Consider the following 18129-nt stretch of genomic DNA (forward strand, 5'->3'; position numbering starts at 1 on the left):
ATTTCTATATAGATGAGAGGCATCCTTTAAAAAAAATAGCAACTTTAATTTTTGCAGTTTCAGATATTTAACCATCAGTAAAGAGTGATATTCATTCTGTTGCAAAGCAAGGCTGCAAAGAGTGGGGTGGACTAAACTGAATTGAAGTGAAATGGAGTGGATGTACTGTTACTGTTAATAGGACGATTGAATTATCAAGTATAGTACAAAGCACATATGTATTATACATTATATAGAGCAGAGACCTGGGCAGATCAGTTAGTGTAATGTACAGCACAGTGGGACACACTGAAGAATTTTGTATACAAAAAGTGGCGTAGAGTAGACTAAAGTGGAGTTGACTGAACAGGAGAGGACTGAAACAGACTATTTTCTGTTAACTGAATTATGGAGTATACACATTGAAGAATTTTGTATGCAACAGTGTAAGGAGAGGAGCAGTCTGGATTGGCCCGTCTAGAGAATACCACATTTTGAACCTATGACGTAGCCCTGGGTGGGTAATCATGAACCTATGACGTAGCCCTGGGTGGGTAATCATGGCAAAGGGCCTGTAGTTAGCCACTGATTTGCTTGCTTAAGACTACATAAACACACGTGCAATCGTTCTCCGATAATCAGCTCAGTGTTGATATGGGACAAGAATCTTTCATGTGAACAGAACTCTTCGTCCGAACGACCATCCTGGCAAATGACGGACAATGATTGATTATAAAGAAAGTGAAAGGAGGGCGCAGTGGAGTGCTGCTCCGTCATTCTACCCCTCCCCATAGAACACAAGCGTGCTGTATATGTACAGCACTCATTCATACATTGTGCAGTCATTAGAAAGGATTGTGACAGACCCTTTCCAACAACAATTATTGCACGTGTGTACATAGCCCAGGTCTGTTTTGCACAATGATCACACACAAAATTAAAATTCAGTGCCTAAAAGTAGCAAGAAAATGGCCACTTATAATTCACAGGTATGGAGCATTGTACAAGCTACTGTAGGTTACAGAGCAGAGAACCTACCTGGATCTATATTATTCTACAGGGACATATCATTGGCCTTGTAACAGTTAAAGTCTCACATGCAGGAATAATGTAATGGTGTTATGTCCAGTTGGAGCATGGTAAAAGCTGTCACTTGACATTTACAGATCAATCAGCTTGCTTTTTAGCTCAGAACAAGCTCCCTTAAGGGAGGCACCACTCATCCAGAAGGTACTTTGGCAAGCAGGTGACCTCAATATCAATAAATACAGCAAGCTTGCACATGCTGTATTATAACAGATGGGTTCTAACCAATGTGTACTGTACCATCCTGTGTCAGAAGCATGCACCACAGGAGTTCATATTCTGTGTATTCTTGCTTGATATTATTTCTTTGTAAAAACCATTTGCACTGTTCAACCATCTAAGTTAAAATTACCCAGCTCCCAATACATAGAAATCTTGATAGAATGCATATGCCTACATTGACCTTACAGTTCCCCAATCTCAGATGTACTATGCCCCAAAAGACTACATCTTGCAAAAATCTGTGCCTATTTAAATGGCTGCCTGGCATCTTCATCTAAACCAATTTCAGGTTGTGTCACCTGTGAAGTAATAGCTGGGGTGTCCCAGTTGTAGCAAGAACCTCACTCCCTTGTACCGCTGTGGATGGTTTCTATTAAATGCCATGAATCAAAAGCAAGCCCAGGTTAGTTTCCATCAGTACTGGAACTAATCATATTCACCCATTAACATTCCAGTTTTAATACCCTGAGACTTTAACTTTGATAGAGGCTGTACACGAGACTCCATTATCATTGACAAACACACAAAATTTTGAAAAACAGCTCATTTTATTAAGCATTTACAGAGGTCAAGGGACAAATTTTCTGTTTTGCTTCAACTCTGTTCCATCTTCTGTACAGGGTAGAACCAACAAGGATAACTGCCAAGACACAGCCAACAACTGCTGTTCCTATTAGCCAAAGCATGTAAGGACTAGAAGCCAGGTCATCTGCCAAGAATAGTACATTTTAGTGCACAAACATGCATGTTTCCATATTTCATTTGAGACAAGCTGTAACAGTCTTACAACATTGTAAAGCAATCCAAACTAGCTTAATACAGTTATGCCCATCCCACCTAAATGACCAGAAACAAGCTCAACCCTACTGTTTCTGCACTCCAATAGCCCTTACAGATATGAGGTTTGGTTGAACACATGTACTACTATCAAGAAAACCAGTAAGAAAGGAGTTCTCAGAATGACAACCAAGTCCACTAAAGTAATTCTAAAATTTGCTTCCTTCTAAAAGCTCGGTTTGGGTTTAATGACTAGATGTCCATATTACATGACAATTTTACATATTTGTTGCTTTACAGTATAAAGTTCAAGCCCCACATAGCAGCATTTCTAAGCACATACAGTATTTTCCTTAAAATTGATTATGTCAACCATGCATGAATCCTACTGCATATTTCAGTGACTAATTTTAAACACAGCATAGTTGAACACTCACCAGTCTCCACTTCAGCAAGATCTCGATCGGCATCAAAGTCCTTATCCCCACTGAAGATCAAAGGTCCATCAGAAGTTACAGTTAGAGATTGCCTTGGAACTGTATCAGCCATTCTCCCTGCAATAAGACAACTTTAGCTATTAAACAGGTAAATTGTAAAGTCATGAAAGCAAAGACAGAGTGACACTAATGCAACAACTATATCTGGTAAATGAGAGGTAAAATTAGTTAAAAACTATACCAGACATGATGCAAGTATTGAAAGCTAGAAAGGTTAAAATAGAAATTTATAACAAAATTTTACTTTTCCTTTGTGGGCAGTTCACAATGCAGGAATCTGTAGCAGATGGGACACATACTGAGGCGCTGCAATGAAAGAATACCTGTAGGAGAAAAGGCAATATCTCATCACTCAAAGATAACAGATCAAGAATCCATTTAAGGTACAAAGTATTTTATCAAAGCATTTTTCCCCTTTATTGGCCAATCACCCACATTGAGATGCTGAGGTTACTTGTTACTTCATCACCAAGTGGCAATTTAAAAGGCATTCTTGATAACCAAGTTTTCAACTTTCTTACCAGTCCACCAAGAGCAACCTGGGCGTTGGGAGACACGAATGTAAAGGTGCTGACCATAAAACGCTGGTAATGGCTCGGAAAAGCTAAGTTTTCTGAAGGTGCTCCAACAGCAAGCCTTTCAGTCAGGTAGTTGTCTCCAGGAAATGGGCAACTTAAAAAACAAAAATAAGCCAGTTTGTTAAAGCTCAGTTTATTTGTGGTAGTACATGATCCTCTCATCTATAGCTACTTACCCATTAAACAAAATTGGCCATTGAGGATCATCAGTTGGATTAGCAGAGTTGGTTGCCCAGCAATTGTCCAAGACAAGAACCAGGCTGGGATCATTTCTGTTTAAAATACGAACCTCCACAAAGACAGGTTCTCGGAGCACCCTTACAATGGGGTAGTCTTCTTCAGCAAAGTATGAACTATATGCTCCATCTGAAAATAGAAGATATGCTCACATCATGGTCAAAAGCACAGAATGCAACCATTGAGCATGACTAATCCTGTACTTCACTCATGTTCTACTCTGCCATTTTTATTTAATAGTATTAGGTTAAAAGTACACATGATCGATTAATAGCAGTTTATATATGTTATACCAATAAGCTGAGTATCAAAGGCATGGCCTGTTCCTGTACATCAGATTGATTTGACTTTTGCATTAGTTAAACATAGAAGATTGGTAATTTAAATCTTATATGGATTGATTTAGTACCTCTTTATTCATTCATCAAGGTGGGGTGGCAGATATCTGCCTTTATTCCCTTCTATTAAATGGAGCTTCAATATTTACTGAGCAAGTGGCCCTATACCACAATCAATGACAAGCATTTTTAACAAAAGAGATTGTATTTGTAGTAAAGTAATTTTAGGTGTGTATGAATAAAGAGATTTAGTGAAATGTTCTATTTTGGATGCATGTGCAATAAAGGGATGGGACAAATAATTCAGCATTAAAGAACATTTCTTCTCCTTTGTGGGCAGTTCACAATGCAGGAATCTGTAGCAGATGGGACACATACTGAGGCGCTGCAATGAAAGAATACCTGTAGGAGAAAAGGCAATATCTCATCACTCAAAGACCACAGATCAAGAATCCATTTAAGGTAAGATATTTTATCAAAGCATTTTTCCCCCCTTATTGGCCAATCACCCACATTGGGATCCTGAGGTTAACTTGTTTGGCAATTTAAAAGGCATTCTTGATAACCAAGTTTTCAACTTTCTTACCAGTCCACCAAGAGCAACCTGGGTGTTGGGATCCACAAAAGTAAAGGTGCTGACCATAAAACGCTGGTAATGGCTCGGAAAAGCTAAGTTTTCTGAAGGTGCTCCAACAGCAAGCCTTTCAGTCAGGTAGTTGTCTCCAGGAAATGGGCAACTTAAAAAACAAAAATAAGCCAGTTTGTTAAAGCTCAGTTTATTTGTGGTAGTACATGATCCTCTCATCTATAGCTACTTACCCATTAAACAAAATTGGCCATTGAGGATCATCAGTTGGATTAGCAGAGTTGGTTGCCCAGCAATTGTCCAAGACAAGAACCAGGTTGGGATCATTTCTGTTTAAAATACGAACCTCCACAAAGACAGGTTCTCGGAGCACCCTTACAATGGGGTAGTCTTCTTCAGCAAAGTATGAACTATATGCTCCATCTAAAAATAGAAGATATGCTCACATCATGGTCAAAAGCACAGAATGCAACCATTGAGCATGACTAATCCTGTACTTCACTCATGTTCTACTCTGCCATTTTTATTTAATAGTATTAGGTTAAAAGTACACATGATCGATTAATAGCAGTTTATATATGTTATACCAATAAGCTGAGTATCAAAGGCATGGCCTGTTCCTGTACATCAGATTGATTTGACTTTTGCATTAGTTAAACATAGAAGATTTTGGCAATTTAAATCTTATATGGATTGATTTAGTACCTCTTTATTCATCCATCAAGGCGGGGTGGCAGATATCTGCCCTTATTCCCTCCTATTAAATGGAGCTTCCATATTTACTGAGCAAGTGGCCCTATACCACAATCAATGACAAGCATTTTTACCAGAAGAGATTGTATTTGTGGTAAAGTAATTTTAGGTGTGTATGAATAAAGAGATTTAGTGAAATGTTCTATTTTGGATGCATGTGCAATAAAGGGATGGGACAAATATTCAGCATTAAAGAACATTTCTTCAAGATCCCATTCCCAATTATGTTGTTCAATTTAGAATTGTGACTTAGTTAGCAGATGGTCCAATTATAATAGAATAACAAACAGAGCAAAAGTTGATTTATGGTTTACTTACAGATGCATTGTGTATTTTTAGATATTACATGTAGTTGTAGTACCCTAACCCCCCCCCCCGGTCAATAGTGTCCATCTTGCTTTAGTCACACCTGGTCATGCCCTGCCCACACCCACTGTTCACCATTTTCAAATGTGGGAGTTTATGAGTGACAATTGCCATATAACACATTACCTGTAGCTAGTCTCATTTCCAGAAAGAGAGGTCCTTGAGTGGACACTGGAGATGGCGGTGGCAAGGTCAGCACTTCGATTTCCAGAGGGACAACATCAGTTTTTCCATACGCGCAGCGAACAGTTATTCTATAGAGCATTACAATTCAAATTAACAAAAGTTAAACAAACCATGGTTTGTACCAAATGTGGAAAGGCAGTGTTATATGTTTGTATACTCCATTTTCCAAATCTGGTATCTTACCTTACAGTGCTGTCCCTTGTGATAGAGTATCCTTGCCACGTTTGTATTACTTTTGTTGCAACAAGTGTGCTTTCATAGATCATGCCATCAGGAGCCTGTTCAAAAGCAATTAATATGGGTGACCGACAATGTGCTCCATTTGGTTTCACAAACTTTTCAAAAAAAAAAAAAAAAAAAAAAAAAAAAAAAATAGCATTTTTTTGGAAAAAGAGTTGCATGCACAAAAACAAGTAATATTCAGAATTTGCTAGACAACTGCAGGTTTAGGGCACCTGAACAATATTATTAGCACATTTAAAGCACGTTTCTTTATTCTGCAACTCCTTTTATTTTAGAAAGGACAACGTATTAGGGATGGAAGCTAACATTAGGTATTACCTAAATGTAGAACTTTTTTTTTAGTTTTAAATAGAGCAGAGAAAGGTCAGACCCCAGTCTGCTGCCATATACATACATAAAAATATTGCATCAATCTATACTTTAGATGTGGTGACTGCATTAGCAATAGTCTAAAACAGTAATCTAAGCTTTACATGTAGTATGCATCATTTTGTGTTCCAAAATCAAGCAATAAAGCCAAGACCTCAGCATGCTAGTTATAGCACAAGCATAGAACTATGACCTAGGAGGGGCTGTGGTAGTGTGGAGTGTGGGGTAGGAGGGGATGAGAAATAGGACGAGTTAAAAGGGTCTGGATGGAAGTGGGAGGCCCTTTTTTGGAAGAAAAAGTTTTGGGCCCACCCACCCCTTCTCTTATGGTTAGAATTTGGTATTTGGGGTCATCTTAGCGGTTGGGGTCTTGGAAGGCAGGAATCCAGTGCATTGGAATAGTCGTGGAGTTTGGCATAGGGGAATCCTCCTTGGTGGGGTCTCCCCCTTTATGGTGAACCGATAATTATGGCTCCTGAGGCGGTGCTGGGCAGTTAGGGGCCAAGTTAGAGATGTTGGAAGAGTTAAATTCCTTTTGGGTGCGGATTTTGCCTTCTGAGTCCTGCAGCCTGGTTGTTTGGGTGTATAACCGGGAGTTTTGAGTTTGATAACATTGTGGATATTTTTGTTATGATTATGTATTAAAAAAGGGGAATTAGGTTGTTGGTTGATTAGGTTATAGTCAATGTAATATGTTGGTGTTGTATAATCCCAGTTTAATTTAATTTATAATAATAATAACTGGAGTTTTATGTTATGTTAATGTATGCTTGCATATCAAAATATAAAATGTATTTATTTATTTGTCATTTATTTATTGAATATTTGTTCATTAATTACTTGAATGTTTAATTTATTTAATGGTGGTTAAATAATTGGCTGCTTTTCAGCAAATTTAAATCCAAGATTGGTGTTTGGGTATTTAATGGTGGGGGAGTGGTTGGTAAGCAGGTGGGGTTCAGGGGGAGGTTCTGATGGTGGTGGTGAAGGATGGGCTAGAAGGTCCGAGCTACCCTGGTCATGCAAAGCACATATGTATTCTACATTATATAGAGCACACAACTGGGCAGACCAGTTAGTGTAATGTACTGCACAGTGGGACACATTGAAGAATTTTGTATGCAACAGTGTACAGAGAGGAGCCGTCTAGATTCACCCAAAGCATGTATGAAATGGACTGTCTAGAGTATCCCACATTCTAAACTCATGACGTAGCCCTGGGTGTGTATCATAGCAAATGGCCTGTAATTATTCACCGATTTGCTTAACTAAGGCTACGCACACACGCGCAATTGTTCTCGGACCATAATCGGCTCAGGGCAGATATCGGACAAAAATCTTGTGTGTGTACGACACTCGTTGTCCATCATCTGAACGACCGTCCTGGTGGATCCACAGACAATGAATGGTCGTAATGAAAGTGAAGGGAGAGAGCACAGCACGGTGCCACTCCATCGTTCTGCCCCTCCCCATAGAGCAGAACGATGCTGTATGTACAGCATTTTTTCATGCATTGTGCAGCCTTTGGAAAGGATCGTGAAAGATCTTTTCCAAAGACAATTATTGCATGGGTGTACATACCCTAAGTCTGTGTTGCACAATGATCACACACACCACTTAAAATTCAATGCCTAAAAGTAGTAAAAAAAATGGCTACTTGTAATTCACAGGTATGGAGCACTGTACAAAAGATACTGTAGGTTATAGGGCAGATAATCAGTCTAGATATATATTATTCTACAGGGACATTTCAGTGCCCTTGTAACAGTTAAAGTCTCACACACAGGAAGAATGTAATGGTGTGTGTCCGGTTGGACGAAAAACAGCTCATTTTATTAAGCATTTACAGAGGTCAATGGACAATTTTCTCTTTTGTTTTCAACTCTGTTCCATCTTCTGTACAGGCTAGAACCAACAAGGATAACTGCCAAGACACAGCCAACAACTGCTGTTCCTTTTAGCCAAAGCACGTAAGGACTGGAAGCCAAGAAAAAAAAAATATAGTACATTTTAGTGCACAAACATGCATTTACAAGTAAAACTACTGTTTGAGACAAGTAGTAACAGTCTTACAATATTGTAAAGCAATCCAAACTGTGCTAGATGATTTGGCCATGTAGAATGTAGACTCTTACCTGTCCGCTTGATCCAGTTCCCTCTGATCCACTCTGTGCCCATTCATCCACCCTGGCCCCTGCCCTAACCAAACTATTCAACCTCTCCCTTTCTACTGGTAAAAACCCCTCTGCCATAATTCTCCCCATCCTAAAGAAACCCTCACTGGACCCCTCTCTACCGTCCTATCTCCCTTCTTTCATATATAAGAAAGGATAAACCCCTGTCTTCTGCCATATACATACACAAAAATATTGAAACTTGGCTGCATTAGCCATTGGAATGGTCTGATGGACAAAAAAGGTATGCCTTTCCATTAGACACCCAGCAGAAGCCCTTCCTCAAAGCTTTACATGTAGTATGCCTCATTTTTTTAATACAAAGATTGTAAGCTCTTCGGGGCAGGGTCCTCTCCTCCTCCTGTATCACTGTCTGTATTAGTCTGTCATTTGCAATCCCTATTTAATGTACAGCGCTCATCTTCTGTACAGGGTAGAACCAACAAGGATAACTGCCAAGACACAGCCAACAACTGCTGTTCCTATTAGCCAAAGCATGTAAGGACTAGAAGCTAGGTCATCTATGCAAACTATTTATTTTAATTTTTCAAACATGGTATGTGCTTTTGTAGTAGTAAAAAAAAAAAAAAAAAAAAAAAAGTATATATATATTTATTATATTACATTTAGTGCACAAACAAATATTCATTTAAAATTACTACATGTATCCATATTTCAATGATTTTCACTGGTTTAGTAGTGTTTGAGACAAGCAGTTAAACAGTCTTACAATACTGTAAAGCAATCCAAACTGTACTAGCTGATTTGGCCATGTAGAACATACAAATCCATCTGGTTTAGCTTAATAAGTCATGCCATCCCCACCTATATGACCAGAAGCAGGGTCAACCCTACAGTTTCTGCAGCCTGATATCTGTAGGGGCTATGAGGTCTGGTTGGAACATGTACACTATAAAAACGAGTTAAGAAAAGAGTTTTTCCAAAATGACAACGAAGTCCACTATAGTACTTCTAAAAGTGTGTTTAGGTTTTATGACTTAAAAATATATATATATATATATATATATATATATATATATATATATATATATATCACATTTTTTACATCTGTTGCTTGTTACACTATAAAAGTCTAGGCCTAGTATGGCTGCAATTATATGCACATATTTTCCTTAAAATATTTATTGTGACTCATTTATGAATCCTACTGCACATTTAAGTACCAAGGGAAAAAAAAAAAAAAAAAAAAAAGGAAGAAGTACATGAATGCTCACCAGTCTCCACTTCAGCAAGATCTTCATCTGAATCAAAGTCCTTATCCCCACTGAAGATCACAGGTCCATCAGAAGTTACAGTTAGGGATTGCCTCTCGACTGTATTAGCCATTCTCCCTGCAATAAGACAACTTTAGCTATTAAAACTGTGGAGTCTTAAATCATGAGAGCAAAGACAGATTTAGAGTGAATAATGCAACAACTATATCTGTAATAAGAGTTAACCTATACCAAACATGAGCCAAGAAGTATGGAAAGCCAGAAAGTTTAGAATAGGACATTTAAAGCCATCCTACTTGTCCTTTGTGGGCAGTTCACAATGCAGGAATCTGTAGCAGATGGGACACATACTGAGGCGCTGCAATGAAAGAATACCTGTAGGAGAAAAGGCAATCACACCAATCAAACTGACTGAATCCAGTATTAAAGATGGCAACGTGAGGTCTTTGGATACAACCACCACCATGTTGTTGTCATCAGTACATTGGGCAGTCACTAAAAAAAGAAAAGCATGTTAGTCGAAAGACTCACCCATCATTTGGCTTCCATTATCTAAAAGCAAATACTAGAGACAAAAAAAAAGCAATTTCTGGCCCCATATTTAAATAGTCACTTGACATGGCTGGAAGAGGAACATTTGTAGAAGCCATCAATAACCCTCCACCACAGTCTGTACATTAAATGTTCATTCAGCATGTGTGGTTTTGCTTCCCTTCTGAAGTACTTTGTGTGAATTTATTTTGTTTTTGTTTTTTTAAAAACCAGTCCATGTTATTAGACCTGATTAAAACAAAGCCAACATGCCTGTGAGCCCCAATACATTGCTGCACCTGGATTAATTGGTTTACCCACTGATTTTGCATCTCCAAGGAAAATACATGTCATGTCTTTTAAAATATAATAGATTGGGAGATTAAAACATGTTAAAGCAATGCACAAGTCTAAAGTTAGTAGGCCCAACGTATAGCCAGTGTTTAGAAGCCCACACAAGCTTTAGATGGGGGGACATTTGCAAAGCTTCAGGAAAATCATTTTGTAATAAACAGATCCAGTTAACAAATATGCACCTTCAGCAAATCAGATACTGGGGACAAGATAAGGCTTTATACCCATACATCTAAAGTAGTGTTTTAAGCTACTAAAACTTACATTTATTTCCGAAGTAACAGAGACTTCCAGGGTCATAGTAGGCGTAGCAACATCCAACACTTTCACAAAGCTCTCTGGATACACTTGTGTTAGCACATGGAATACGGTCAGCTCTTGGGATAGCGGCACATTCATCAAAACTGGGAGCATCCATTGCTTTGGAGAAAATATAGTTAGTACAAGGCATCAATTTAGGAAATGCTGTACACACCCCTCCCTATATCATGTTAATTGTCCTATTGACAGACTGCATTCAGCAGAGATGGTATGTAATCCCAACAAATGGGGTGTTGGCCAAAGATTTGTCATGAGGTAGGCCAGACCTCCGGAATTTAATATATAGGCCCAAACAGGTAAAAAAAAAAAAAATGCAAGCATAGCAAAGTACAGAAAAACTGCAAGGTCCACATTCATGTAATGCACCACACATCTGTCTGCCATCATTTTCCCAACATGGAAGGCGCCAGTAATTAAATCCAGTTTAAGCCAAAATTCACCTGGAAGAAGTGGGCACTTGAGATCCTTTTTGTGGTACTGGGGTTTTCCATCACTGATAACTTCTAGACTCATGGTCATTATGTGTTCCCCGTCCTGAAATCAGATAAAAGCCAACGTAGACATTAAGAAGTTGCTAGTAATAGAAGTCTCATCAATTGTGTACACACACACACACACTTTACCCTCTTTGTCTAATATCAACTTCCCTGGCCACTAATCTTTAGCAGTTTCCTCTAAACAAACTAAAAAAGGTGTAGATTTCAGAAAAAGTCTTTATTAAAATTAGAAACTTTTCTGAGTATCCTATTCTGACATTGGATTAGAGGGCAACAGAAGTCAGATACTGCTTTGAAAATCATGTTAAAATGATATCTTTAGGTCAGAGTCAGCAGGAAAGACATTTTATTACCATTTCCCACAAAGGATGAGTCCTTCAGGCAATCAGTTAATTAGGAAACTATCCTCAAACAGGCAAAAACTTGGGGATAAAGTGTAAAATTTGTGGTTCCCTTTAGTCAACACACCCTGATGTCCAGCAACAGGGGAAATCTCCCCCCTCCCCCCCCAGTGAATGACATGGTTTTATTGCCAATATGCTCTATATCAAGAGATTTCTCAACATGAAATTTATTGGAAATGAAGGCACACAAACAGAGGATTAGTTCAATGTGCTCCATTTGGTTTCACAAACTTTTCAATAGATAAATGTAAGGAAACCCTCACAAAAAAAGCTCATAGAAGAAGCCCACCTTTGTTTTACAATATAATCCAAAACAAAAGCAGGCCACACTGAAGCTCAGCTAAAAACCTGGACCTCAAGACCAGCTTACCTGTTCTTTGACAAAGCAGCCATTAAATGAAGCAGTAACCATTATAGAGCCATCAGAATGCTGTCCTACCCATGTGCCACAGGCAGAGCTATTATGCAGATTGTGAGGTTTTCCATTATGATCTTAAAAAAAAAAAAATTAGCATTTTTTTCGGAAAAAGAGTTGCATGCACAAAAACAAGTAACATTCAGAATTTGCTAGACAACTGCAGGTTTAGGGCACCTGAACAATATTATTAGCACATTTAAAGCATGTTTCTTTATTCTGTAACTCCTTTTATTTTAGAAAGGACAACGTATTAGGGATTGAAGCTAACATTAGTTATTACCTAAATGTAGAACTTTTTTTTTAGTTTTAAATAGAGCAGAGAAAGGTTAGACCCCAGTCTGCTGCCATATACATACATAAAAATATTGCATCAATCTATACTTTAGATGTGGTGACTGCATTGCCAATAGTCTGACGGACAAAACAGTAATCTAAGCATTACATGTAGTATGCATCATTTTGTGTTCCAAAATCAAGCAATAAAGCCAAGACCCCAGCATGCTAGTTATAGCACAAGCATAGAACTATGACTCCTCAAATCCATACAGAGGTGGAAAGGTGTGGGGTTGGCAAGTCTTGGGATGGCTGAAAGTCCTCCCCACAGTAAAGTCTTATAATAACGATGGAGATGCAACTAACTAACTTTACAAAAAGTTAAAGATGTTGCTGTATATTAAACACTGCAGTCTAATAGGACCCTGATCCCATTCATATAAAGCTCATTCTGTAGTCTGACCAGTATATTTCTTTACTATAAAGGCTCATCTACAATGACTAGCACATCCACAAAAAACACAAGTAACATTTATTTTAGACAAAACAGTAAATGCTACTTTTACTCACCTATAACAGATAGCACAAATTCTGCATCATCCAGAACAGAAGGAAGAGAATATTGCATGTAATCATACCCACAGTGCAAGCGGGATGGATCATCCCAAGAATCCAAACCACCAGCCACAAAACCACAGAGCCAAAGCACCCCTACAAGAGCCAACACCATCTTTCCAGCAGCTACCAATACCAGCACTAGCTGAAATTCACTATTTATATACAGGATCAGTAAAGTGATTGGACAGCTATGGTAGTGAGCCCAGGTGTACTGTGATAGTAACAGCAATCAGGTGAGGGGCAGTTTCATTTAACTCATTTGTAGCTGATAGTCATTAGGTGAACATTTGTGGTAATATTTTGTGTTTAACATTTCACAGTTTTGTATAAGGATGACAGGTGATGCATCAGAAAGAAATATCCTTTTGATGACTGAAACACGTGGCATTTCTATACAGATTATGAGAGGCATCCTTTAAAAAAATAGCAACTTTAATTTTTGCAGTTTCAGATATTTACCCATCAGCAAAGAGTGACATTAATTTTGTGTTGGGTTAGCACAAGTTTATTTAATGTCAATTATGTCTCACCAACAATAATGCTTTACCAGTATATACTGGTATATGTATACCATGTATGAGGTCATCCTAAAGGAATGCAGCCTATCCTTATAAGGTAAAATACTGGTTTAAGGGATGATCATTGGTCAGTACTGGTCAAACACTGGCCATTGAGGCTGATTCATCAAGCAAAATCGGACGTTCGCTCGCGCATTCGTATTCGCAAGCTGAAATCGGAAGGCATCGTGCTAGTCATCAACTGGATAAGATCGCGGCCAGAGCCGCGCAGCATCGGCAGCTTTACACTGGCGAGCAGGCATCAAAAGTCACTGTTCCCCTAAAAAATCATTCTTTCGAATGGCACACATACCACCCTTAGTCCTAAAAAAATATGCGCTGTTAAAATGTTTAAAACATTTACGTGCGCCAAGAAAAACACATATTTTAGAATCACTTATTTCTTTTTTGTTAGGCAAGAGTTAACCGAGTTCAACTCATCTCCATAGGCGCCTATATCAAAGCTAACGATGCCTTGTCGGATACATGTCAACGAGCGCGATGCCTGACATCGCACAACTTTTGTTTTTTTTCTCAATCGCGCACACAAGCGCGCACACGTTCTTTTGTTTGCTGCTTACGTATATGTGTGAATATATTTATTCCTATCCTACAATAATAATAACTAAATATAAATATAAATAAATATACATGTGGCCATTCAGGCCCCCAAATTGCAGGAAAGGTCGTTTCGCAACCGGAAGCAATATCATTCACTGAATGTACAAATAGTCTGTGATGCCAACAGGAGAATCATGAGTGCACAGGTTTCCCAGGATCATGCCATGATGCCTATATCCTGCGTCAGACAGCCCTCTACCAGAAATTCATCTCTGGAGAAATGCCTGAGGTCTGGTTAATAGGTAATGTATAATGTCATTACTGTAATACAACTAAGAGTAGTCAAATCCTAAAGACACCATTATGTTGATATGTCCCTTTGCAGAATGTCAGGCTATGACCTATATTGTAAATATGTCATATGCTATGCTTTGTGCTAACATGTAATTTAGCAAATACTTTATAAACATTGTAATGTAATTTAGCAAATACAAAACATGTAATTTAGCAAATACTTTATAAACATTGTACAACATTTGGAGCATGGGGGAAGAACTAACTTTCAGATATTCAAGAAAAAGCAATAAAGTGACCGAAGAGCACAACCCTTAGCAAACTTTGTAAAAAAAACTTTAGTGTTACACTGCATTCACAGAACATTTACTATACCATGAACTAACATGTATTATGTTTGTCTTTTTGCAGCTGACAAAGGATACGGGCAGCTTTCATGGCTTATGACACCCGTGCGTCACCCCCGGTCTGAAGCNGAGCATAATTACAACAAGGCTCTGCAAAAAAGCTGGGGGATTGTGGAGCAAACCATCGGGCTGCTAAAAGCACGGTTTCTGTGCTTGGCGCGGCCCGGTGGTGAGCTCCTGTACGCACCACGGAAAGCTGCCCGACTCATCATGGCATGCTGCGTCCTGCACAACCTGTGCCTGCACCATAGGGATTCCTGGGACATTCCAGAGGAACTGGAGCCAGAGGAGCACCAACATCCTGCCTCTGGCTCCCAAAGCACAGCAGAGGGACGTCGAGTCAGAGCTGAACTAATCGCTAATGTCTTTACATGTGAGTATTTCCATTTGTTTACAATGCATGTATTACATATTTCAACACATCATCAACCTAGGAGTGTAAGACATAGAAAGCACACGTTAATGATTTGGGAAATGAAATAGCAGACATATTTGTGTAAGAGCTGGACCTTTATGTGACACTTTCCAAAAAAAACCATTGCCAAACTAGGGCAGAGTGCAATTTAGTTTAGATTTGGGCAAGCATTGCTTTTGCAGCCAGAAAAGAATAAAAAATACAATCCAGCAGCATGTAGTTAGAACAAAAGCATGATTAACACATCCTAATAATGTAATCTATTTGTTTACAGGGCGATAACTTCCCTCTGCTTGTGCTGCCTCTGGAATGTCACATCACAGACTACTGTACATTCGTGGATGATATTCTTGCTTCCGGTTGAAGAAATCCACCTTTATGTTCCTCCACTCCCAAGCTGATGTGAGGAAGTGACTATATAGTGGGCCAAGGTCTAAAATGGCATTGAAACCTCGCATCTGAAATCTAATCGCCTTAATTGCTATGATCTCACATCTTAGATCCTCCTTAATCGCGCATCTGAAATCTAATCGCCTTAATTGGCGGATTCGCAAGCATCCGGCTTGGTAGTGAATGCGAATGAATGAGCGCATATGACTCCAGCCCGCGGTAAACCGGCTCGATATAACAGCGCGAAACAACGCGCAACCACCGATCTAGGAATTTCATTGATGAATCAGGGGCATTGCATCAAAAAGGGCACAATTTGGCGTGAAGACCTATATGCTGTGTGAATCCTCATCTGGCTACATCTGGAATACAGTTCTGCACACTGGAAAATGGACACAGTTCAACCCCAGATACAGCCATTATGGATTGGCTACATCTTCAGTGCTATCCCTCATTGAGCCATTGCTAGATCAGGGCTATAGAGAGGCCCGTAGCCATAAGAATTAGGCGCAGGGCCACATGCCTGGGTGCTAGGCCTAGCCCAGAGCTTTTAAGGGGTTAAGAAAAAGGTAGTGTTGCTAGAGGGGGCTGGGCTAGTATACAATGGGGGTAGGAGGAGATTAGGAATGGGAGATTTCTGTGTAGACGCAGGTAGGGAGAAGGGGTGTTGGGGCCTAGTCAGTAGGCTGCTGCCTTTAGTTGAGGCCCAGCCACAAGATATAGTAGGGGGATGGGTTGGGGGAGTTTTACTTATTGAATCTCCTTTGTCACTTAGGATAGTAGGGCTGCAGCCTCACAGGCACAGGCCTGTGGTGTGTCCCCCCCTCCCCCTCCTGACATGTGACAGATTCACTTGAATCTGAGGATGCTTTCATTTAGCACAATTTCCTGCACTCATGGGGAGTTTTATGCTAATAAAAAATGGTGATTGAGAGCCTGTCATAGGAAGCTAAGTGTCAGGACCACAAACAAATGCTGCTTAAGTACATCAGAATTGCAGTTTGTCAGAGTTCCATTACTTTGCTGTATGTACATAGCTGCTGTACACAATATCAATGAGAAGTCCCTTATTACTAATGGAAACAGCAAATGTTCGTATATTTAAAGGAAAACTCAGTTCTTCCCTTAAGTCCTGCACAGAAGATCCTCTTCTGTGCTGAAATTGCTTAATCTGATATCACTGCACACTGTGAGCTTCTGACATTGGGCCTGATTTATTAAGGCTCTCTGGGGCTTCCTGGGGGGGTTGTAGGCCCTGCGGCAGCCAGGTCCCCTTAAGTGGGCAGTGGGGTGTGGGTTGGTTCAGGTCCGGGGGTCATATCCCCTCTGGGGGTTATTGGGGTCCTCACCGGAAGCCAGAGACTCGCGTAGTGCGGGTCCCCGACGGAGGGTTCCGGTGATGACCCAGAACTCGGTAGTGGTAGTGGGGCAGCTGCCTCTGCCTCCCGGGCATGGTTTGGACCCGGGAGATGTCTCTGGCGGGCAGCCGGGCTGAAATGGCCCGGATCGCTGGACCGGAAGTGACGGCGGTGGAAGGCCGGCGCGTCACTTCCGGGAGTCCCTGCACCTGCTAGCAACGGAGCTCCCGGTTGGCAAGGGAGCTCTCGTTGTTAGTCCCCTGACGGCGGATCGGTCTGTGGGGACAGCGAGGACGCTTCCCCTGGGAATTGCAGGTAAAGAATTTTTTTTTTTTCTCTCATCCTCCTGGGTTTAGATAGGGATACTGTGAGAGAGTTTTTTGGGGGGATGCAGCAGATGGGAGGTGGTTAGTTTGGGGGATGGCAGTGGACGCGTTCTTTGGAGGTGGCAGTCAGCAGGTGGAGCGGGGGGTCAGAGAAAACTTGTGGGGGTTAATGGTTGAGGTGGTTTTCGGTTCTGCAGCGGGGCAGGGGTGCACAAAACGGCGGCAGGAATGTTGCACTATTGCTCCTGGGTGTTGGTGCGGCGGGTTGGAGAACTGCCAGTCGCGCAGTGGGGTTGGTATGCTCAGTTCCTCCTTATGGTCAGTGGGGCAGAAGGGTACATTCTATTACGCACAGGTTAGTACTGTGGGAGGGTTTACAATATTTCTCCTGTGTCTTCGTTGGGGGGTTGGTACGTTCTGCTACTCCTTGGTGGCAGTACGGTGGGCTGGGATTCGCTAGTATGCCAAGGGTCAGCCCTGTGGGATGGTTTACACCGTTTATCATGGGGGGCATGGGTGGATAGTATAATGGGCTTCCCCCTGATAACAGTGCTGACAGGGGGCGGTACACGTCTAATCCCCTGGGGTCAGGATAGTGTTCTGGTCTGCGTTATTACTCCCCGGGGTCCACAGCGGGTGGGTTGGTATTCAGTGTTTCTCATAGTGGTCGTAGTGGAGGATGGTATGCTGTATTACCCCCCTGGGGTCTGTCCTAGGGCTTGGTCTTTGTTTTTCCCATAATCTTCAGTACTTGGGGGTGGGTATGTAGTATTACTCAC

At 40.5% G+C, this 18129-nt stretch overlaps 1 protein-coding gene across 1 annotated transcript; it reads right to left on the bottom strand.

Moving 5' to 3' along the window:
- Nucleotides 1–1816: 1816 nt before the first annotated feature.
- LOC140323450 (zona pellucida sperm-binding protein 4-like) lies at nucleotides 1817–13134 on the bottom strand. Its single transcript, XM_072400506.1, has 12 exons — nucleotides 12995–13134; nucleotides 12104–12225; nucleotides 11273–11366; nucleotides 10776–10931; nucleotides 9972–10121; nucleotides 5789–5921; nucleotides 5546–5673; nucleotides 4534–4723; nucleotides 4301–4451; nucleotides 2806–2884; nucleotides 2502–2618; nucleotides 1817–1996 (listed from the first exon to the last, which is right to left on the bottom strand). The coding sequence occupies exons 1-12, from the start codon at nucleotides 13050–13052 to the stop codon at nucleotides 1839–1841; spliced, it is 1536 nt and encodes a 511-aa protein (XP_072256607.1). The 5' UTR covers nucleotides 13053–13134; the 3' UTR covers nucleotides 1817–1838.
- Nucleotides 13135–18129: the final 4995 nt, after the last annotated feature.

Source organism: Pyxicephalus adspersus, chromosome 2, assembly GCF_032062135.1.
Source record: "Pyxicephalus adspersus chromosome 2, UCB_Pads_2.0, whole genome shotgun sequence".
NCBI lineage: Eukaryota > Metazoa > Chordata > Amphibia > Anura > Pyxicephalidae > Pyxicephalus > Pyxicephalus adspersus.